We start from the raw sequence: 22208 nt of genomic DNA on the forward strand, positions 1-22208 counted from the left end.
TTATGATGAATCACATGGACATTTAAAATGTAGTCAATGATTTATCATAAGATCGTACTAGTATATTATTAATCCTTAGACCTCAGATATCACGGTTGGATTCTGGATAAACGCATATGGTTCATATGGTGTATAAACACAAGGCTAATCATGTCATGCGTTAATAAGCCGATTTGGCCATGTGTTGTTTATGTGTGAGGGCAAGTGATAGTTAAGATAGGATCCGTTGACTTGGTATAAATTGATATCAAGTTCCTAGACAAATGTCAAGATACATTGGAAAAGAGAAATCTTCGGTCGAGGTATATAAAATGTTACTTGAAAGGTTGTTTCATGGTGACATGTTCCATATGTATTGATTGTCGATTTGATATAAAGTTAAGATAAGGATTTTGACATACCATGAATACATTCTTAATTGGGATTAGACAACGGAAGGATTTGATTATACAGCATGTATGATTATAAAATGATTCATTGGAGTATCTCTTCATTGTGACTTAGGGGTTATGGAGCATTGCTAGATGTCTATCATAATCGGTGTGAGTTTTATTCATAAAGATTTATGACAAAACATATTGAAATAGCTATGATATTGGGCCCACGGCTAGGCCACAGTGAACCTAAGAGGTCACACATAAAAACTAAGGAGAATGGAAAAACAGCTAAAGAGAGTTGATTATCCAAGGTTGGCTAGCACCTACCAAGGGTAATAAAACTATTTATATTATTATCATTGAATTAAATTCAATGGAGGGTTATATTAGTTATTTTGAATAATTTAAGAGTAAAATTGTTAATTGGAATTAAATGGAATTCCAATTCATAATTAATCATTTTCTTTATATTAAATTGGATTTAATAATGAGTTGTAATTGTAAACATATGAACAATTTAAGGGTTAAATTGTCATATAAATAATTTAAGAGTTAAATCTTTAATTGTGATTAAATGTTAATCCAATGTTATTATTTAAAGAAATTTAACAACTTCATAATAATTATGAAATTATTTACAACTCCAAAAACAATTATGGAATTGTTTAAGGAAGTCCAAAACAATTATGGAATTATTTACAACTCCAAAAACAATTACGGAATTGTTTGAGGAAGTCCAAAACAATTATTGAATTGTTTACAAGGCTACATATATAAAGAAAATGATATATCAATTTTAGGGTAGAGATAAAAAATTTCTAAGAACCCTAAGTGTCTCTCTTGGCCTAATTCTTCATTTACCTTAGTGTGGATACTTTTTTGTTTAATTTATCTTGAAATTAAAAGTCTCTAAAGTTGCTAAGGACTTATGGTAATAAGTTGTACCTTACTTGTTTTCAATTTGAATGATTTTTTTTTTTTTTTTTTTGGCAAGATATGAATATACATGTTATAGTATCACATGCATCATTCTCCAAGTATTCCATCTTTTAGGCACGACATGACAGGGCATGAAACTGTGCTAGCCTTGGCACGGCACGGCCCATGGCACGATGGGCCTTGAATTTTTAGGCGCAACACAGCCCATTGCCACCTCTAGTTGATACTTGATTTTGACACCAAAGATTCGCACGTGCAAAGTGCTAAGCTGACTTAGAAATTACACGTGAATGGAAAATGCAATGAAGTAAATAAATGGGAGATGATTTTTAAAGTGGTTTGAATGCTTAAAGCAAATCCTATGTCCACTGTTATTCTATTATTCTCTGACTATTTATATGATATTGCCCGTAAGGCATACAAAGATGGAGAAATACTTTGTTTACAGAGAAAAATAATGAAGCTCAAATCTATGCCCATCTCTCATCTGTCCACCCCCCCCCCCCCCCCCCCTTTCGTGAAAAGATGTGCCCATTTATACTTTTGAGGTCAATTTAATAAGTGCTTTTGCAAGTTGTCATGACACGTGAAGAGCTCTCATTCATCCTGATCCTTTATTTTGATCAAGGTGGGACAACTGTTGTACAATATCTTTGAGGCGGTTTGGGCTTGATAGCTAATACACTTTGTCTTTTAAGTATAGCTGACATCGATGTAACTTTTTAGGCACAACAGAAGCCCCCTAGTTTTTTGAGTGCGTAATTGCACTTCAAAAACTCATGTCTTAGATCTGAATGGTTGTCGCACTATAGGCTGCAGTCTCGAACTGAAGAGCTTGAACTATGCATGGCGCGATCAGGTGCTAAGAGCTAGGACTGCGATATGAGAGCTTGGAGCAATTCGAAGTTGATCACGATCTGATAACTGACATAAAATGTCCAATAGATGAATTCTAGAAGAGAGCTGACGTCAGAAGCCCAAACGCACAGTTTAGAGGCCCCTAAACGGACAAGCAAACTTAAAACAGTCATAACTTTTGATCTGAGAGGAGTTTTGGAGCCCATAAGATATCTACAGAAAGCTCATTCCAAGCTCTACATCATTACAATTGAGGAACCCAATTGGGACCCTTTTTTAGGCCAAAATCCACCGTTTTGGAATGTTTTGGGGCTGTTTTGAGGTTTGTATGCGTTGTTTCTGATGTTGGCAGCTGGTCATGATCTAAGAACTGATCGCGATCTGAGAGTTAAAAACACGACCTAAGGCTGTTCGCAATCTCAAAGCTAAAAGCTGATCGCGATTTGAGAGCTAGGAGTTGATCACGATCTGATAGGGGCTCGACCTGACAGTCTGAGGTGTGAGATCTGAACGATTTGATGCACGCGATCTCAAGCAAATGAGCGAGCTTATGAGCCCAATTAGAGAGCATAAGGAGCTCAATCAGAGAGCACAAGGACTTAAGGAGCTCGATCTGAGATCATAAGGAGCTCGATCTAAGAGCATAAGGAGCTCAATCCGAGATCATAAGGAGCTCGATATGAGATCATAAGAAGCTCGATCTGAAAACATAAGGAGCTCGATCTGAGATCATAAGGAGCTCGATCTGAGAGCATAAGGAGCTCAATCCGAGATCATAAGGAGCTCGATATGAGATCATAAGAAGCTCGATCTGAAAACATAAGGAGCTCGATCTGAGATCATAAGGAGCTCGATCTGAAAGTATAAGGAGCTCAATCTAAGATCATAAGGAGCTCGATTTGAAATCATAAGGAGCTAGATCTGAGATTATAAGGAGCTCGATCTGAGAGCATAAAGAGCTCGATCTGAGATCGTAAGGAGCTCAATCTGAGAACTCGAGAGCTCTTTATGATCTAAGAGTTTAAGGAGTTCCATATGAAAACAGAAGGAGTTTGATCAGAAAGCGCAAAACTTGATATGAGAACACAAGAAATTCTATTAGAAAGCGCATAGCTTGATCTAAGAACATAAGGAGTTTGATTAGAAAGCGTGAAGTTTGATCTGATATGTAATAACTGCTTTCTATTCATATGCTTGTAAAATATACATAATAAAATACATGTATAATAACATAAATAGTTGGGCCCAAAAATTTTCTTTTATTAAACATATACATTCTTTACAAAAAGTTAGTATCATGTACAAAAACTATCAAAAACTATGTGGACAATGTAGCCATTCCTTCTAACGTGCCGACGTCCATCCGACCGTGTCCTCACCTCGATCCTGCAAAAACATAGAAAGACAACGGGGTGAGCACAAATAATGCTCAGTAAGTAAACCCTTTACTTATTTATCCCTGTAACTCTATCACTCTAATTCTTTCCTTACAAGTCTCATTTACTCTCTCTTCTATGTTTCTCTTTCTACTAACTCTCTTCTATAAGTCACGGCCCCATCTCACCGGAGGCACGGTCGGGACTCGCTCTCGCTCTCTGTGACTTTTACTCATTCTTAGAGGTTGAAAAAATGGGCCGGGTTAGGCGGGTCAATCCTAACCCAGCCCGTAATGAAGAGGGTTCAACCCGCCAGCAACCCCGGGGTGGGCCGGGTTGCAAAATGGCAACCCGCCGGCCCGCGGGTTGCTATTTTATCCTCTTTGCAGGAGGACTGCAACCCGGCAGGTTGCAGGCGGGTTGGGTGTGCCAACCCGCCGGGTTGGCAAAAAAAAAAATTTTAAAAAAATGTAAAATTTATTTATTTTTTTAAATTACACTTTTACCCTTGAAATATAGCCGTTTTATAGCCGTTGGAGGGGTCATTTTTGTCATTTTCTTTCCCCATTTTTTTTCTATAAATTGGCCCTAAACTCTCATATTTTTCTCACAATTCAAATTCTCTCATTCTCTCATATTCTCTAATCTCTATTCTCTCAATTATTCATTTATTCTCTTAATCTTTTTGTTATCAATTTGCTCTTATTTTAATTTTTATTAGTTTTTGCAATTTTCAATTCATATTTCCAATTTTCCAAATTCCAATTTCCATATTCCAATTCTCTTTCTTTAATTTTTATTTCTTCTACATCATTTTTTTTTTCAACTACAAGTCTACAATGGATAGATATTTCTCTCCCATCAATTTCAATGAGGAAGAAAACTATTATCCTAGTCCTAGTCCCGCTGATTTTACTATGAATGCAGGAGATTCAAATAGTCCCGCTGTCCCAATCCCAGTCTCAGAATCCGATACACCTCAAAATATGGCGTCGATTCCAACAGCGCCCGGTGGTTCTAGAAGTCGTCCTCGTAATCGTCGTCCTCGTCCAACTTCATCTCAAGCTGAGGCGGGATCATCAACTGCCGTCGAAAGCGAAAACAGACACACATCAGACGTTTGGGCGCATTTCGACAAGTTTTACGAGACAGAAAATGGCGTTCAAGTCAAGAAAGCAAGATGCAAATATTGTGCAAATGTTTATAAAGCTGATTCAGGTAATGGTACTAGTACTTTAAAAAGGCATGCTAATAAACATATTAATCAACATGGAAATAGAGAAAGCAATCAAACTCAAATAACTAATATGGGTACTACTTGGCGTTATAATTCTGATGTATATAGGGAACAGTTAGCTTTATATATTGCTGCATCTGATCAACCTATTAATATGGCTGAAGATAAATATTTTGAAAGATTTGTTCAAAATTCATTTTTTCCAGGATTTAAAAGTTATTCTAAAACTGCAACTAGAAATGATTTAATAAAATTGTTTAAAAAAATGAAATTAGAATTAAAAAATAAATTTCATACTTGTCATATTAGTGTGGCTTTAACTGCTGATATTTGGAGTGGTAGAGCTAAACAAGATTATATTTGTGTGACTAGTCATTATTTTGATAATGAATTTAAATTAAATAAATCTTTATTAGGATTTAGATTAATGGATGTGGATCATAGTGGTTTAGAAATCTATAATAAAATTGTTGAAGTTTTAGAAGATTATGATATTATTGATAAAGTGATAAGTTTAACTTTAGATAATGCAAGTTCTAATAGTAAAGCTATAGGTTTTTTTCAAACTAATTATCCTTTATATAACAATTTGAAGTTTTTTCACCAACGTTGTGCATGTCATGTTATTAATTTAATTGTGAAAAGTGGTATGAAAACAATTAAACAAAATATTGATAGAATTAGGGAATCTTTAGCTTGGATTACTAGTAGTAATAAAAGAAATGCTGAATTTCAAGAAGCTTGTATAAAATCAAATATGTCTCCTAGAACTTTTGCATTAGATATGCCTGTTAGATGGAATAGTACTTATTTAATGCTTGATTCATGTTTACCTTATGCTAATATAATTAGTTATTTTGTAGCAAATAATAGAGGTCCTCATCATTTGGTAGAAAATGATTGGAAGATAGCTAAAGTATTTCATTCTTTTCTCAAATGTTTTTACCAAGCCACTTTACAACTTTCTGGTGTGTATTACCCTACTAGTCCATTGGTAATACATGCAATTATAAAAATTTCCGAGTTATTTACAAAAAACAAAGATGATGAAATTTTACATGCACCAATAAAGGCAATGGAAAATTTTTTTTTGAAATATTGGAAACCCGTTCCTTTTCTTTATTGTTTAGGTGCTATATTTGATCCTAGAATTAAATTAGCACGTTTAGAAAATGGTCTTGACAATTTAAGTGAAAATTTACAAAACGAATCATATATCAATCAAATAGGAGAGGTAAAAAATAGTCTTTTCGAAGTATATTTCCAATATGAAAACAGGTATGGGAACCCGCAGTCGCAAAGAGGCGAAATATCCAGAGAAGCTGTAGCAGAAGAAACAAATGAAGACTTATTCTCTTGGAATGCACTGAATAGGCCGAAGAGGACCCGAGTCCGAAGCACAGCCTCCTCTTCAGACGCACCACCACCACCAACAACAACAACTAATATGCTGTCCTCCATGGAGTCGCAGAGTAATGAACTTCAACAATATTTGGCAACCCCCGAAATGTTTTCAACAGGTCACTTTGATCTCTTAGAGTATTGGAGAGCCAGAAAATGTATTTTTCCGGTATTATCAAGACTTGCCTTGGATGTTTTCGCTGTTCCTGTCTCAACCGTCTCATCCGAACAAACATTTAGTGCAAGTGGAAGGATTTTAAATGAAAGGAGGACTAAACTTGCTCCAAAAATGATTGAAGTCCTCACATGTCTTCGAGATTGGGAACGATCGCGCCATCAAGATCAATACGAGGTTATCGACAATGCTTTAGTAGAATCATTTCAATTTTGTAATATAGATGATACAGATGAGGGAGGTCCTAGTGAACCACCCCCAAATTAGTTGTTTTGTAAAATGTAATTTGTAAATTAATTGTCAATTATTGCACTCTTTTTTCTTTACCAAGTTTTTCTCCCATTGGGTTTTTTTTGGTGAGGTTTTTAACGAGGCAATAATTGTTGTAATTTCTTATTTTATTTTTTGATAAATGAATAAGTCTAATTTTTCTTATATTACAATTTTATTGTATTAAAATTGAATTAATATTTGAAATGTTAACAAAAAAAAAAATTGAATTATTGATATTTGAAAAGTTAACTAAAAACAATTATATTTATAATTATTTATTTGAAAAGTTAAATTAAAAAAAAATAAAAATAAAAATAAAATCGGGCTAACCCGGCCCGGACCGCGCCTAACCGGGCGGGTTAGGGTTGGCGGGCTGGGCCGGGCCAGCCATTTTCTCAAAAAATGGCGGGCCGGGAATGTAACCCGCCGCGGGCTGGGCCTGGCGGGTTACTTTTCCACCTTTACTCATTCTCAGCCGATCGCACTCGGTTATGCATGGATTCGGAACCCTTGGCCATGTGAGTGTATAATCTCTCTCTCGGGTACTCTCGGTATAGCCCTCATCAGCATGCACTCTCACGGGCTACACCACTTTTCTCTCTCATACTCAAGCCGCTCTCTCTCTTTACGGTGTACATGCGGGAATACTCTACCCATTACTCACGGGTTCCCCATCACATAACCTACTATACTCTCTTTTCTCTTTTCTTTTAGAGAAGTTTACACTCAAAGTACTCTAATCTTTTTCTACTCTTTCTCTAATGCATAATTAATGCATATGGATGATTCATGCTCATTAATGCACTCATGAAATGCAATTATGCTATGTAGCAATAATTAAGGTTCTCTACTCTTACTCATGCATTTCTTAAGCATTTCATCATACAACTCATGTGCATATAAAACTATACTTTAACTATAACTCTTCTCCTCTTTTTAATCACCCACAAATGGGAGAAACTCCCTCATACTCTCTAAATTCCTGTCAAATAAACTCACTCCCATAGGGTTTGCTCAAAACTCTCTCCAACTTCTATCAACCCAACTAAACATCCAACTTCTATCAACCCAACTCAACATCATAAAAGCTCAACACTTCTCATACTCAAACATATTCAATAATCATAAATAACTACTCATCTCATCTCATCTCAATTTCTCAACAAATATAATTCATACACGTACATACACAAATCTCTACTCAAATGAATTCTTAAATCTCAACTCAGGTTGGATTTACTTACTTTGTGGGTAAATAACTTCTCTAGCACTTTTCCTTCCCCTTGTTGTCTTGTCTTCTCTCTACAACTTTAAACAATAACAACATAAGACTTCCACAAATTATAAGCAAAATTCTCATCTAAAGCAAGAATCCTTACCTTACGATGCTTTAGATTAAATCTCTACTAAAAACTACACCAAAAGTCCTTAGAAAATCTTGGAAGATTGAGTGGAGAATTGAGAGAAATTAGGCAATGAGAATGGCGGTGGAGATGGTGAAGAATGAAGGGCTTTCAACACTTAAACCCTTTTTAACTCAACTTACATACCATCATTCCCATTTTGCCCTTACTCTGTCTTGGAAATTCCATCATTCTCCTTTAATTCCTTGCAATCACACCCCCAACTCTAACACATTCTCCATGAAATTTTCTTACATTTTACTCCCCACTTTTCCTACTAATTAAGGGTAGAAAGGTCATTTTACCCCTATGGAGAATTCTCTAGAAACCTCAATAAACTTTTTTATCGTCCTATCGCCGCGGCGAAGAAAGTTATGTCGCCGCGACGAAAAATTACAGAGCTGACGTCGCCGTGGCGAAGACTGTAATTTAGAAATTCTCTAAGTTTCAACCAATTTCAGGGCAAACACTCCATCAACTCAACTCATACATTCAACCAAGGGCCAACCAACCAAAAATAACAACATACAAACTCAATTGAGGGTAGAACAATAAACATTCAAGCAATACAGCAAATCTTAACTACGTACCTCAAGTGGGGCGTTACATGATAACACAAGAAGTTCGATTAGAAAACACAGAGCTTGATCTGAAAACAGAAGGAGTTCAATCAAAAAGCACGAGGATTGATCTGAGAACACAAGGAGTTTGATCAGAAAGCGCGGAGCTTGATTCGAGAACACAAGAAGTTCAATCAGAAAGCGCGAAGCTTGATCTAAGAACACAAGATCATCAATCTAAGCGCTCGAAAGCACGGTCTAGCTGCTTAGAAGCACGATCCAAGTGATTCGAATGCATGATCTCAACGATCTTGATCGCACGATCTGAGGAATCGGATGGTGTAATCTGCGATCTGACCACGTGATTCGAGAGCTGAAGATCAGAGCAATCTGAGCGTGTGATCTACAATCTGACCACACGATCCGAGAGCTCTGATGCGTGCGATTTGTGATCTGGACACGCGATCTAAAGCTAAAGATCATAGCGATTTGAGTGTGCGATCTACGATCTAACCACGTGATCTGAAGCTAAAGATCAGTGATCTGAAGTTGAAGATCAGAATGATCCGAGCATGCGATCTGCGATCTATGATATGTCCACACGATTGGAGAGCTCTGATGCGTGTGATCTGAGATTTGGCCACGCGATCTAAAGCTAAAGATCAGTGAGCTAAAGTTGAAGATCATAGCGGTATGAGCATGTGATCTACGATCTGAAGCTAAAGATCAGCAATCTGAAGCTAAAGATTAGAATGATTTGAGCGTGAGATCTGTGATCAGACCACGCGATCTGAAGCTGAAGATCAGAACAATCTATGCATGCGATCTAACCACGTGATCTGAAGCTGAAGATCAGAACGATTTGAGCATGCAATCTGCGATCTGACCACGTGATTGAAGAGCACTGTTGCGTGCGATTTGACCATGCAATCCGAGAGCTCTAATGCATGCGATCTGAAGCTAAAGATCAACGAGCTAAAGTTGAAGATCAGAGCGATATGAGTGTGTAATTTGCGATCTGAACACGCGATCTGAAGCTAAAGATAAGCGATCTAAAGCTGAATATCAAAACGATCTGAGCGTGCGATCTGCGATCTGACCACGCGATTGGAGGCTCTGATGCGTGCGATCTATGATCTGTTTATGCGATTCGAGAGCTTTGATGCATGCGATCTGTGATCTGGCCACGCGATCTAAACCTAAAGATTAACGATTTGAAGCTAAAGATTAGGGCGATCAAAGCGTGCGATTTGACCATGTGATTTGAAGCTAAAGATCAGCGAACTGAAGAGATGTTCCTATTTATACTTTTGAGGTCAATGTAATGAGTGCTTTTGCAAGTCGTCACTACACATGGAGAGCTCTCATTCATACTGATCCTTTATTTTTATAAAGGGGGGGACAGCTGTTATACAATATCTTTGAGGCGGTTTGGAGTTGACAACTAATACACTTTGTCTTTAGGTAGAGCTGACATTAGAGGTGTTCAAAAAAATGCAAAAACCGAACCGAACCACTAACCGAACCGAAAAACCGGTTAACCAAAAAAACGGTTCGGTTACGGTTCGAAAAATTCAAAAAACCGAATTTTTAAATATATAAAATAACCTAAACTAAAATAAATCTCTAATTCACTCAATCTAAAATCCCAACCCAAATTTTTTTTCTTAGTTTCCAATGAATTGTCTATATTTACAATTAAATTTAGGACAAAATTAAAAAAAAAAAAAGTTTTATTAAAAAAAAAGGGAAAACCGATTCAAAACCGGTTAACCGCTTTTTTTAAAACGGTTAACCGGTTTTTTGGTTAACCGAAAAACCAGTTTTCCCTAAAATCGGTTCGGTTTCGGTTCGAGATTTCCCTGAACCGAAAATCCGATTCGGTTTAGAAAAGCGATTAACCGATTCGGTTAACCGCTTTTGAACACCCCTAGCTGACATCGATGTAACTTTTGAGGCACAACACTTATAATTAACAGAAATGTCCCAACTTTTCTTAGAACTAAATTTGACTTGATTGTTATTTTCATATTCTACTGGAGCTAACTACTTATGTAAACGTCTAGACAAAAATAAAGTGGTGATAAAATTGTTGTTTCACAAACAAATTGCAAAAGGAATTTAAGTGACAAAAAAGTTATAATATCACTATCCAACTTTATTTATTCCCGAAAGAATAGAATAAATAAAGAAGTATGTTCATCAAAGTAAAAGACTTTTTAACATTTTGAATTACATTTATAGTATATAGAAAATTTCTAAAATATATTTTATATCAAATTTGAAAATCATTTTTTAATTCAACTACGAAAGTTTTCACCATGGATCTACCCAGAAACAATCAAATCTACGGCCAAAGATCTGGCCATTGATGATGGTCATATCTTGGTTGTCGTTTGGCTATCAATGGTCAAATATGTGGTCGTAGATCTGGTCGAAAAAGGATAGATCGGCGTACGATTGACCAGATCCAGTCAGTTGTGTGCCATTCTGACAGCTTTCCGGCCACCATTTGACGATGGTGGTCACCTGCTAGCAAGGTTCTGAAAATCGGACCGGACAATGACCCGTTCAAGGGTTCGGTTTCCGGTTTGACCGATTGGATCGGTCGGTTGGACCGTAATTTATAAAATTATTTTTAGTCCCTGAAGGTTTGAAATTCATCAAAAACACCCCTATAATACTTCCTTAAGGTTTGAAATCTATCTAAAACACCCCTGTCACGCGAAGATTCTGGTAAGTGGTGGCGGCAGCAATGATCGACGGCTAATCGAAGTTGGAATCTTGGGGCTTTTGATGTGTAGGTGCCGGCGACTCTGATGGTGGTGCTAGGGAGTTCCATCGTCGTCGGAACTCGCTGGAATCAATGAAAGAAATCTGACGTCACGTCACGCATGAACTTTAGGTGGACGGCGATCGACGTAGGCTAGACGACGGTGACTAAAAATGGATGGTTTTGGTCGTGGAGATGTCGTCCGTCGAATGAGGGTGTTTTCTCCGTCGAAAGATGTCGGAATCCGGCGAGGTTTAGCTACGATTGGATGGCGATTCGGCACTATTCCGACGGTCCAACCGTGGTCCAATCTGGTTAAAATCAAAATAATGGTTTTTTATATATACCGGACCTAATTTGCCGCTGGGTGTCGGTCGAACCGGTCCGACCGGGCGGTCCGGTTTGGTTTTCAGAACCTTGCCTGCTAGTAATAATTGGATTTATGGAGATGTTTTTGTTAATTTATAAACTTTTATTGCGGGGTATGTTTAGTTAAATTAACAAACCTAGAGGGTTAAAAAATAATCTAAATATTATCAAAAAAATGTACCAAAAACATTAATAGAATCCTATCATATTTTCCAAAAATCTTACTATCATGAATACTTAAATAAACAGAGCCTACTATTCAAAGTAAAAAAAAAAAAAAAAAAATTAAAGAATACCAATAGTAAGAAGATTATCTTCTTAATCATAACAATAAATATAAATATAAATACTTATTCTAATTAAACAAGTAATCGAATTAAATACTATCACTTTTCTATTATAGATAAATAGAGAAGATAATATAGATTTTTAATAAAATTGATATATGGAAATATAAATAAATCAAACACTCTCTTACAACGAAAACAATGCAACAAATATCTCTAGGTAGTCGAGTAGTTCGATATGAACTTTTGAGTGTATTGCTCGAAAAGTCTTGAGTTCGAATTCCTTTTCAGTTGCTAATAGGAGTAGCTACTGAAGCTCATGGGAGTAACCACTGAAACTCTTACTCGTCGGTAATTTCAAGGTCTCAGAGGATTAATGACTCGATTGCTAATAAAGGTAAACATTGAAGCTCTTATCCGACTGATAATTTTAGGATTTCAGGAGATTAATTGAGGTACGCGTAAGTTGGATTGAACACATTAGCCATTTAAAAAAAAAAAAAAAAAGGCAACACTTTGATAGAAAATAAGAGTAAAAAACAAAAAAGAAAAGTATATAATTGCAATTTCTTAGAAATTGAGTGGAAAAAAAAAATGCCATTACTTTCAAATTGGGCGAACTATTTGTTCTTATCCAAAGACAACAAAAACTTTATGAAGAAATCATAGCCTCATGGTCACCTGTTGATTGGATCGATAGAGATTGGGTTTTGGATAACAATTTGAACACATAAACCAGCGGTGATCCAAGACAGGTCAAATCTGGATAATATCATACCTCATACACCTTATCCCAAACATTATTTATTTATTTATTATACGCGAAATATCATTCGGCCCACAGAAACATCAAAAACTAGTTCTTTACGATAACAGATATAATAAGTCATTTTCTTTTCTCAATTAGACTTTTCCAACGTACACAGTTAACATCCTCTAAGGTTATTTAGGTATTTTAACAAAACTAATTATTTTTAACCATTTTGGGCCATTTAACAAAATTATTACTCCACATTTATGGTTTTGATATCTGGATTTAGTATTTTAATGTATTGAATTTTTTTTTTTTCTGTATATATTAAAATAAATAAATTAAGATCAGATTTGAGTAGGAGACAATTAATGTAGCACATGTTTCTATCAAGGACCACAGCATATCGACGCGGCTTCAGTCATCATATTTATATCTCAACAAACACCAGGGGGACCGTAACTATATGTGAAACATAAACACGGTATCATTGGGATTTGATTTTCATTCCTCACTTCTTACTAAATTAATATTGTGCCAATAAGTTTGAAAAGTAACAATCCCATCCCCACTTTTTACTGTTGTTAGACAAAATTGTTTTCTGTTTCATGCCTCTGCTTTGTCTTATTAAAATAAATTACCAATACAAATAATGATTAAATGTCGAATAAATTATTTTTAACTACTAAATTACTACTAAAAACATTATTATATAATAATATAATAAAAAATAGTAAATTATTTGTTAAAACATGAATAATTTATTATCGTACAGGGTTGTAAATAATGAAATATTAAATGATACAAGTTTTATTATTCAAATACATGTATTTTCAAAAAGTAAGTTTAATTCAAAATGATAGTGCTTTAGTTTAGGATATTGGCTGTGATTACAATAAAATAAATTTTATAATTATAATTATAACATTATTTATAAATGCCTATAAGGTGAGAATTTGACTTTCATTGAATTTATAAATTTATATTATAAAATTAATTAATGTGATAAAAGAAAAAGTTCATAAAAAGAGAAGGGATTAAAAAAAAAACAAAACAAAACTTTCACCATCCGAATTATCGAAATCACAGTTAAAAGATAAGGATGAAACTGTCACTTTGTAGAAATTATTGGGGTGAAGGGTTATCATTATTAATGGGACAAAAATGAAATACAATGTCAATGTATATACACAGTAGTTGGTTTTGCTTATATTAGTGTGAATGACATTGAAAAAATAATTGATGAATTTTTTTATTGTTTATTTTTAAGATACCATTTGATTGGTGTCAGAATTGAGAGAACAAAAGAGGTAATTGAACATAGTCGGAGTATGTACCAGAGATATCTTTAAAAGGGAAGAGAGACAATTGAAATGATCCAAGTATGTTTTAGAGATATGCGAGAGAAATTCAATTTAATTATATGATAGCTACTTAAGAATATAAAATATTAGAAATAATGATACAATCTCAATAATAAAACAAAGAAAATCATATATTAACATAATTAGGAACGAGAATAATTCACATATTCTCATTCTATGTCCAGATGATATGTGAATTAATATCACACATTTTCTTCTCATATTCCCAAATAATAATAATAATAATGTAATTGGTTGATTATTCAGCAAATGGTCACTATAATGCTAGATTTTAATGGGTAAATGCCAAAAATTAAGTGGGATGTATATAAGGATGGATGGAATTTTAAATTGAAAAATCAAAATTTTAGTAGGAAAGTGGGACAATGATGCTGAAGTTTGAAAAGTATATAAATGAGACCAAAAATGAAAGAAAATGAAAGTTTCAAATGAAGCAATGAAATGATTTTCAACGGCGTAGGAATGAAGAAATTGTGCAAGTGCCATGGAAATGGAGTTTGTCAAACAACGTGTGGTTTTTAATAATTTGCTCCGTCCAATCAGCAATGGAAAATGGTAAAGGAAAGTCCATATCAGGGGTTAGGACCCCAAGCCCGCTAACTGTTATAATTTAAAGAGTAAACGACACATTCCCACCTAAGATTTGACGAATTCCCGATGGTTACCCTTGATTACATTTATTTTAGTTTTCCACCCTTAAAGTGACGGAAAAGTATTTGATGTAACAGTAAAAGAGTAAATTGGTCATTTTGCATGGACGACACATGTTAGCAGATCGCCGCCTTTAACAGTCCTCCAACGCATGTTAGTAGACGGCGTCTCTGACTTTTTTCGCCCTTTTTCAGCAATTCTTTCACCCAAAATCACCCTTGTCATCACCATTTGAACCCCCATCCTCTTCTCTATAAAACCTTACCCTTCACAACCCCTCATCACTCGCCGATCGTCGGCCACAACAGCCGTGACATGCGACTGGTTTTTGCCAGTTTCTGGCACCACCACCACCATTTGACTCCTTACACCCTCCCCTACAAAACCCTTAACCTTCCCAGCCACGACAACTCACCATTTGTCGTCCACCACTTCAGCAAAAAAGGGCCGATGAACACGAACTCTCGACCTGCGAACAGTGACTAAACGGTTGTTGGAGATATAGAGATGTTATAGAGTTAGAGACGTTAGTTGCAGTGGTGGTGTCCAATTGGATTTTCACCGCCGGAATCAATCGAAATTCGGCAAAGAATAGAGAAACCCTAAGCCAAACGGCGCTAGCGATTGGAGGGGCCAATGAGTCGGGAACTAGAGGGGTTTTGGACGAAAAACTACGGGGAAGGTGATGGAGGTGATGAGGGGGTTTGTCGTCGTCAGAAACAGCCCAAATCGGGCAAAAATCGAGAGGGTGTGTAGTGACCGAGGGTGTTATTGAGATAATTTTAAAATAAAATGGTAAGTTATAATTCTACTAATTTAAGGGTTAAAACATAATTTATTAATGTAGGGTTAAGGGCATTATGATAATTGCACTCTCTATACCCTAAAAATTGCTAACAGTATTATTTTAAGGATGAAAATCTAGAATAAGTGTAACTTTGGGTACTAACTAGGGTTTCATCAAACCTTGGGTGGGAATATGTGGTTTACTCTAATTTAAATATCACTCTTATTTTGATTTTGGCATTATTATTAAAAATTGTTGTCTAGTTGTGGGATCAATAATACGACGTTTCTAATAGAGGTTTGACCTCAACAGGAATTTTTTTTTTTTTTTTTTACTATAATAAAACAGGCTCCAGATTTTTTTTTTTTTTAATTTTTCATGAAAAAGTATCATTTTACACCTTACAAATTTTCTAGCTACCCAAAAGTTTGAACATAACACTTTAACCCCTCTAAGTGCAACTTCCTAATTACTTTCTGACCCTGTCATTCACTAAACATTATCTGGCCCCCTCAGAAAAAAATTTCTGGTTCCGCCAGTAAAAGATCTTATGCAAGGAATTTCAATAAAAAAACTTAAATAAATAATGTCACCTGTTTAACTTATAATGTCTATGTATCTTTTTTCATGAACTATCCAATCAAATGACATCATAATATCAATATATATTAGTTTTTAAAACCGTACATATCTTCGCAATTAATAGAGAATAGAGGATGGTGGTATAACCCTTGTACTCGAGAAAGAGGTGTCAAGGCCTTCGACTATATGCCGAGATTCTAATAAGAAACATATAGGGTAAAATTGCCATTTCCAGAGATCTCCGTTCTTGATAATTTCCACCTCGTTTCAAAATTATCCTATTTGGGGATCGGGTTAGTGCGTTACATCATCTTTATTTATGGGTGTGAATGATAATACCCACCTCTATCCTTGCTGTAACTGTCATCGTTAGACAGATCACAATTCTCACACATCAATCTAATTAATTTAATTAATGAATGATTTTATTAGGCTTAAAAAAGAAGTAACGTGGTGGGAGAAGATCCAAGTTTTTTAGGGATTTCAATATCAATAAAACAAATAAAATTATTATTTACAAAAAAAGAGAAATAAATATCAAACAACCTTATCAAGTTGAAAAATCAACCAAAACAAACCAACATTAATCAATTCTATTTTAAGAATATATTAAACAATAAAGATAATAATAAATAAAACCCTAAAATGAACGTACCGTTTAGTTTGGAGAGGGGAGAGATAGAATTATAAAAAACTGAAAAAGACAATAAAATTACATTATTATTAATAAAGAAAAGATAAATTGGTCTTCTATTCCTCGTAATTTCTCTGCTCCTTCCATAGAAGATACACACGCACGCGCTTGCCTATATAAATACACGCGCATACCATGCTTTTTATATGATTCTCTTCTGACCCGCACTTTCAGAACCAGCAGGCTTCTTTCACTTCAGCGTTTTTGGTAAGGCAGAATATTTTTATGTGAACAATTGGTATAATAAGACGCCTAAATGTCAGTTAGGGTTTACATGTACGAGTTCGAAGTAGGATGTAGTTTGTTTTTCTGATTTTGAATCTTTGCATTGTTGCGAGAATTTATCGAGTATGATTTCAGATCGTTTCCGGTAGTTTCTTGTACAAGACTCGCCGTATTAGTTTTAGTTTTCTTTAAATTGCAGAAAATTTTTTATGTATTTTTTGTCGTTAATGTAATTTACGTGATTATTGATTGATTCGTGTATGAATTATATGTTTTCTTGTTTGAATCTTGGATAAGAATAGTTCATACAGAGAGTGCGTAATGAACTTTTTTTTGTTTTTCTATATATGTCGTTCTGATTCACTCTATGATTTTGTTGATTTTGTAATGTTTTATTATCATGAATTTTGAATTAGTCGCTATGAGCTGTATACAAATCAATTATTGCCTTATTGTAGATTAAAAAATCTGTTACTCTTTACAACATGAAGATGGCTGACAGTTTAGTGTTGAAAAGTTGTTTTGAGTGTTTTTTTTATTTATTTTTTAAGTCAAGTTATATATATATATATATTTGTGTACAATAAGTTGGTTCAGTTGTATTTGCCTGCTATTCCGTAACTTTGTACTTGTCAAAATCAAGACGTTTAATCAAATAAACAATTTTCTTTTCCATTTTGTTATTCATTCTGGTTTTGTCAACTTTATTTATTTTTTGTAAACCTTGCCAGTTGGCACCTTGTTGAGGGAATCTAGAAATTGTCATGGTACATGCTTACTGTTACAAAGAACTATGAAGGACTCAGCTTTTTTAATGAGTTGTCGATTCTTTCGCTGGTTGCTGAGTTCATAGTTTGGCGTGCTCTTAAAATATCTTGGTATGTTGTTATAGCTAGAAAAAATAATCTGAATATAGATATATATCATCAACCACTATATGGCTAGGCTGTTTGGTAGGTAGTTGTTTTGTAAATCGATAGTAGTTCTGAGATAGGTTCTACTTGGACAAGCCTATTTGTATGGGTAATTGACTAGCAATATATTATGTTGGTTTTACTTTTACATGGTAAGCTATTCATTGCTCTTTGTCATCACATTCTTTATGCTTTTTGTTCAACCTGTGACATAGAAGTTTGATTTGAGTTTTGAAGGTGCATATTTAAGATATAGTTGGGAATGACTGGCCTTCCAGGAGGGCTATATCTAGTCTTACAGGGACTATATTCATTAAGTTTTAATTGCTTGTTCTTTCAGGAAATGCTTGCTAGATTATTATTGATTTTCATGTTTGTTTCTTTGTTAGAATTAAGAAATGGGACAAGCTTTGGGTTGTATTCAAGTGGACCAGTCCACTGTTGCTATCAAAGAAACTTTTGGGAAGTTTGATGATGTGCTTGAACCTGGTTGTCACTGTCTGCCTTGGTGTTTGGGGAGCCAGGTCGCTGGTCACCTTACTTTACGTGTACAACAGCTCGATGTTCGATGTGAAACAAAAACCAAGGTTTGATGCATATAATCAATTATCACCAGGGTAGAAGTTTAAATTTTATTTACTCCTTTGTTTTAATTTCCATCTTCATCATTGTTAATTTCAAGATTTATGCTTAGCTACTTGGAAATATGGGAGGAGTACATTGTTGCTTGAGCCATGTCATAGTACTACGACATAGGATTTCAGTTTCAATTTCATTGGTAATTCATATGAAATTTGAATGATTTGGAAAAAAAAAAGGAGGGTAATAGCATTCAAGACAAGTTTTTTTCCCTAAATAGAAATTGTATCATTTAAAAGAAATCTTGTTTGTGTGTAGTACTACTGATCATTTATATTTGAAATCATTTATATGTTTCAAGGTGGAATTATAACCAGGTTGAGATATTTGGCATTTTTTCAGGACAATGTGTTTGTTAATGTGGTTGCATCCATTCAGTACAGAGCCTTGGCTGATAAAGCTTCAGATGCTTTCTACAGGCTCAGCAATACCAGATCACAGATACAAGCCTATGTCTTTGATGGTATGAATGTTTGACATGGTTCAGATCCAATTCTTTTTATTGTTTCATCGTTTGCCTTGGATAACTGGGTATCCATTTTATCTTGCTTTAGTTGTGTCCTGAATTATTTCTGTATGGTTGGTATTCTCTTGTTCCCTTGCGCTATACATGGTTAACACATTATTTTTCTGCACTGGATTTGTACATACTTTTGAGCACTTTATTCCTCCTTTTTATACATTATGTTACTTTGTCTTTTTCTTTTGAAGTAATTAGAATGATTCGGTTCTGCATTAAATTGTGTTAATATTTCATATTTTGATAGACTTGGAAATAGTTACATATGCAATATTTATTTTTTGTGGTATGTTATGCTAGCTTGGGACTTAAAGGTGGTTTAGTTTTGAGAAACTGAAATTTTCATCCCTATTGGACTATATAGATCCTGTGTTTTGCTTGGACTTGTGTTGATGTTATCTTTAAAGCTTAAGAGGATTCTTTAGATTGGATAGATGCGGCTTCATAACGGATGTAGGGAGGAATTCTAGTCTATTTCTGTCGATTTCATCTCATTATTAATTTCTAGTGATTGGTGAACCATTTACTTGTGGTCTTAATTCTTTTGGTAGATAATTAAGTTTGAATAAAGAACAACGTTTCTTGAAATTATGAAGTAATTGAAAATGATTCGTTTCTTGGCCATGCCTGTTTGAACTTTGTTCTGAGAACTTATGCTATACCTTAGAGACAGTTGTATGATATGTTGTTGGATCATAGTTTGTTGGAGGAACTAAATTCCCATGTTTCTGCTGTAGTTATTAGGGCAAGTGTTCCAAAGCTGGACCTGGATGCAACCTTTGAACAGAAAAATGACATAGCAAAAGCTGTGGAAGAAGAACTAGAGAAGGTATTTTTTGTTATTGTCTATATAGTTTAGCATTCACCAAATCACTCAAACTTAAACAATGACATTTATTTCAATTCTGTATGTATATGTAGGCCATGTCACATTATGGATACGAGATAGTTCAAACTCTTATTGTGGACATTGAACCTGATGAGCATGTAAAGAGAGCAATGAATGAAATCAATGCAGGTATGACTTGGATCTCTTTGGGAATTGTAATATGTGTTGCTCTTTTTTCCTTTTTTATTTTTTAAGCCAAGAATGTATTGGTTCAATTCACGGTTAGTTTATAGAGATTTTTACAGTTCGGAAAGTTTAATCAATTCTTGCAAGCTTTCTGGGATGATTGAGAAGAATGTTTGACATACATCTTTACTTGTGATAAATAGCTGCCAGGATGAGGTTGGCTGCAAACGAGAAAGCTGAGGCAGAGAAAATACTGCAAATCAAGCGTGCTGAGGGAGATGCAGAATCAAAGTATTTGGCAGGGCTTGGTATTGCTCGTCAGCGGCAGGCGATTGTTGATGGGCTAAGGGACAGTGTGCTAGCCTTTTCTGTGAATGTACCAGGCACAACGTCAAAGGATGTCATGGACATGGTTCTAGTCACTCAATATTTTGATACCATGAAGGAAATCGGTGCATCCTCAAAGTCAAACTCTGTTTTCATCCCACATGGACCCGGTGCTGTGAAGGACATTGCATCACAGATAAGAGAAGGTCTCCTTCAGGCCAGTGCTACGACTCAGTAGTGTTCTAATCAGGCAATATGTTTGTCTGAGTAAAAAATTGATGATAATAAGTTAAGTTTGGTTGAATTTTCGTAGAATTTTATTTTACTTTGTGGTATATTGCGATACAAGTAAAGAGTGGTATAGGATACAATAAGGTTAACGTGTGTAGTAGTCGTTAATTTTGTTTTGTAAAAATATTAAAAGACAAATTTTAAGTGTGGTGTTTTGTTGGAAAAGTTGTGGATATGATTGAATGCGATTGGGGTCATTCATGGACTGTTTATAGCTGGAGATGGGTTATTGCTATTTAGTATTTACACCTCTGTAACTCAAGAAACTGACACTTTTTTTTTTTTTTTTTCTGTTCAAATTATGTTTTGACTGTCATTGAGCAATGCAGTTACATTATATATCTACCCGGAAATGATTGAAGCTACAGTGTTTGACTATAACATTTGACACTGTTTTTACTGTAAAAGAGAGATTTTTATTTTTACCTATTTGGGAGACTATGATACTTGTTTAAAAGAAGTGTTCTGTTATTTTTTTTTGGATGTATGATTATAAGTGATCATAGACGCTAAACATCCCAAAACTTATGATGTGTATGGTTGGGGGTTATATAGAATTATTGAAGTAAAGTCATTTTATATTACTTGATTATTACGTTTGATTGTTAAGTAATATAAGATTTCGATAATTTTTTATTATTTGACAAATTTTTTTTTTTTGTTACAATTTGATCTTTTATTAATAAAATTTTATGATAATAATACTCTTATTTTAAAAACAATTTACATTAATCTATCATTACAATTTTACCTTTGTTTAATTAAGTTTTTAGACAATAATGTCTTTATATTTAAAACAAATTGTAGACCACCACCACCGTCATCCAGCCACCACTGTTGGTCATCGACATGGTTGTAGATCTAGCCGGAAATGGCCAGATATATTTTGGCCATTTCTAGGCTAGATCTAGGCCAGTTTCGGAAATGACCAAATTAGATTTGACCGTTTTCTGACTAGATCGACGCACGAAGACTATTTTCAACTGACCGTGTGCCATTAGATTGCCAATGGTTGGCAATGGCTGGGTTGGTGAGGGTGCACTCGTTGATTTCTAAACTTTTATTACGGGATTGTTTTTACTAAGTTTTTAAATGAAAGGGGTTATATTTAATAATCTAAATAATAATATTTAATAAGAGAGCAATTCAATAATTTAAATAACATATCCATCAATTTATTCCAATTAACCAAACACATTTCGTTAAACATTCTTAATAATATTCAAGGTAATTTATCTTTTCATTAATATAACATTTTCAATAATACAATATTCCCTGAACCAAATGCATTAGTGTTTTCATATGTCCTTTGTCAAGAATCATATATTTTTTATATTTGTAAAATAAAAGGAAAAACAAAAATAAAACTTAAGGTAATTATGTCATCATTTTCATAAAA

General features: G+C 34.6%; 1 protein-coding gene across 2 annotated transcripts; it reads left to right on the plus strand.

Moving 5' to 3' along the window:
- Positions 1-16927: 16927 nt before the first annotated feature.
- LOC116138286 (hypersensitive-induced response protein 2) lies at positions 16928-20828 on the plus strand. 2 transcript variants are annotated; one of them, XM_031424000.1, is made up of 6 exons: positions 16928-17085; positions 18407-18604; positions 18999-19119; positions 19914-20005; positions 20098-20194; positions 20395-20828. In XM_031424000.1, exons 2-6 carry the CDS (start codon positions 18416-18418, stop codon positions 20754-20756), a joined length of 861 nt encoding a protein of 286 aa, XP_031279860.1. In that variant the 5' UTR covers positions 16928-17085; positions 18407-18415; the 3' UTR covers positions 20757-20828. The 2 variants fall into 2 exon arrangements, with proteins under 2 accessions (XP_031279860.1, XP_031279861.1); XM_031424001.1 differs by lacking the exon at positions 16928-17085 and adding an exon at positions 18145-18169.
- The last annotated feature ends 1380 nt before the right edge of the window (positions 20829-22208 follow it).

Source organism: Pistacia vera, unplaced genomic scaffold (genome assembly GCF_008641045.1).
Source record: "Pistacia vera cultivar Batoury unplaced genomic scaffold, PisVer_v2 Contig34, whole genome shotgun sequence".
NCBI classification, from domain to species: Eukaryota; Viridiplantae; Streptophyta; class Magnoliopsida; order Sapindales; family Anacardiaceae; genus Pistacia; species Pistacia vera.

Coding starts and splice junctions, on each gene's coding strand:
- LOC116138286 (XM_031424000.1), top strand. CDS start 18,416: ATGGGACAAGCTTTGGGTTGTATTCAAGTGGACCAGTCCACTGTTGCT. Junction 18,605..18,998: donor GATGTGAAACAAAAACCAAG/GTTTGATGCATA, acceptor GCATTTTTTCAG/GACAATGTGTTTGTTAATGT. Junction 20,006..20,097: donor TGGAAGAAGAACTAGAGAAG/GTATTTTTTGTT, acceptor ATGTATATGTAG/GCCATGTCACATTATGGATA.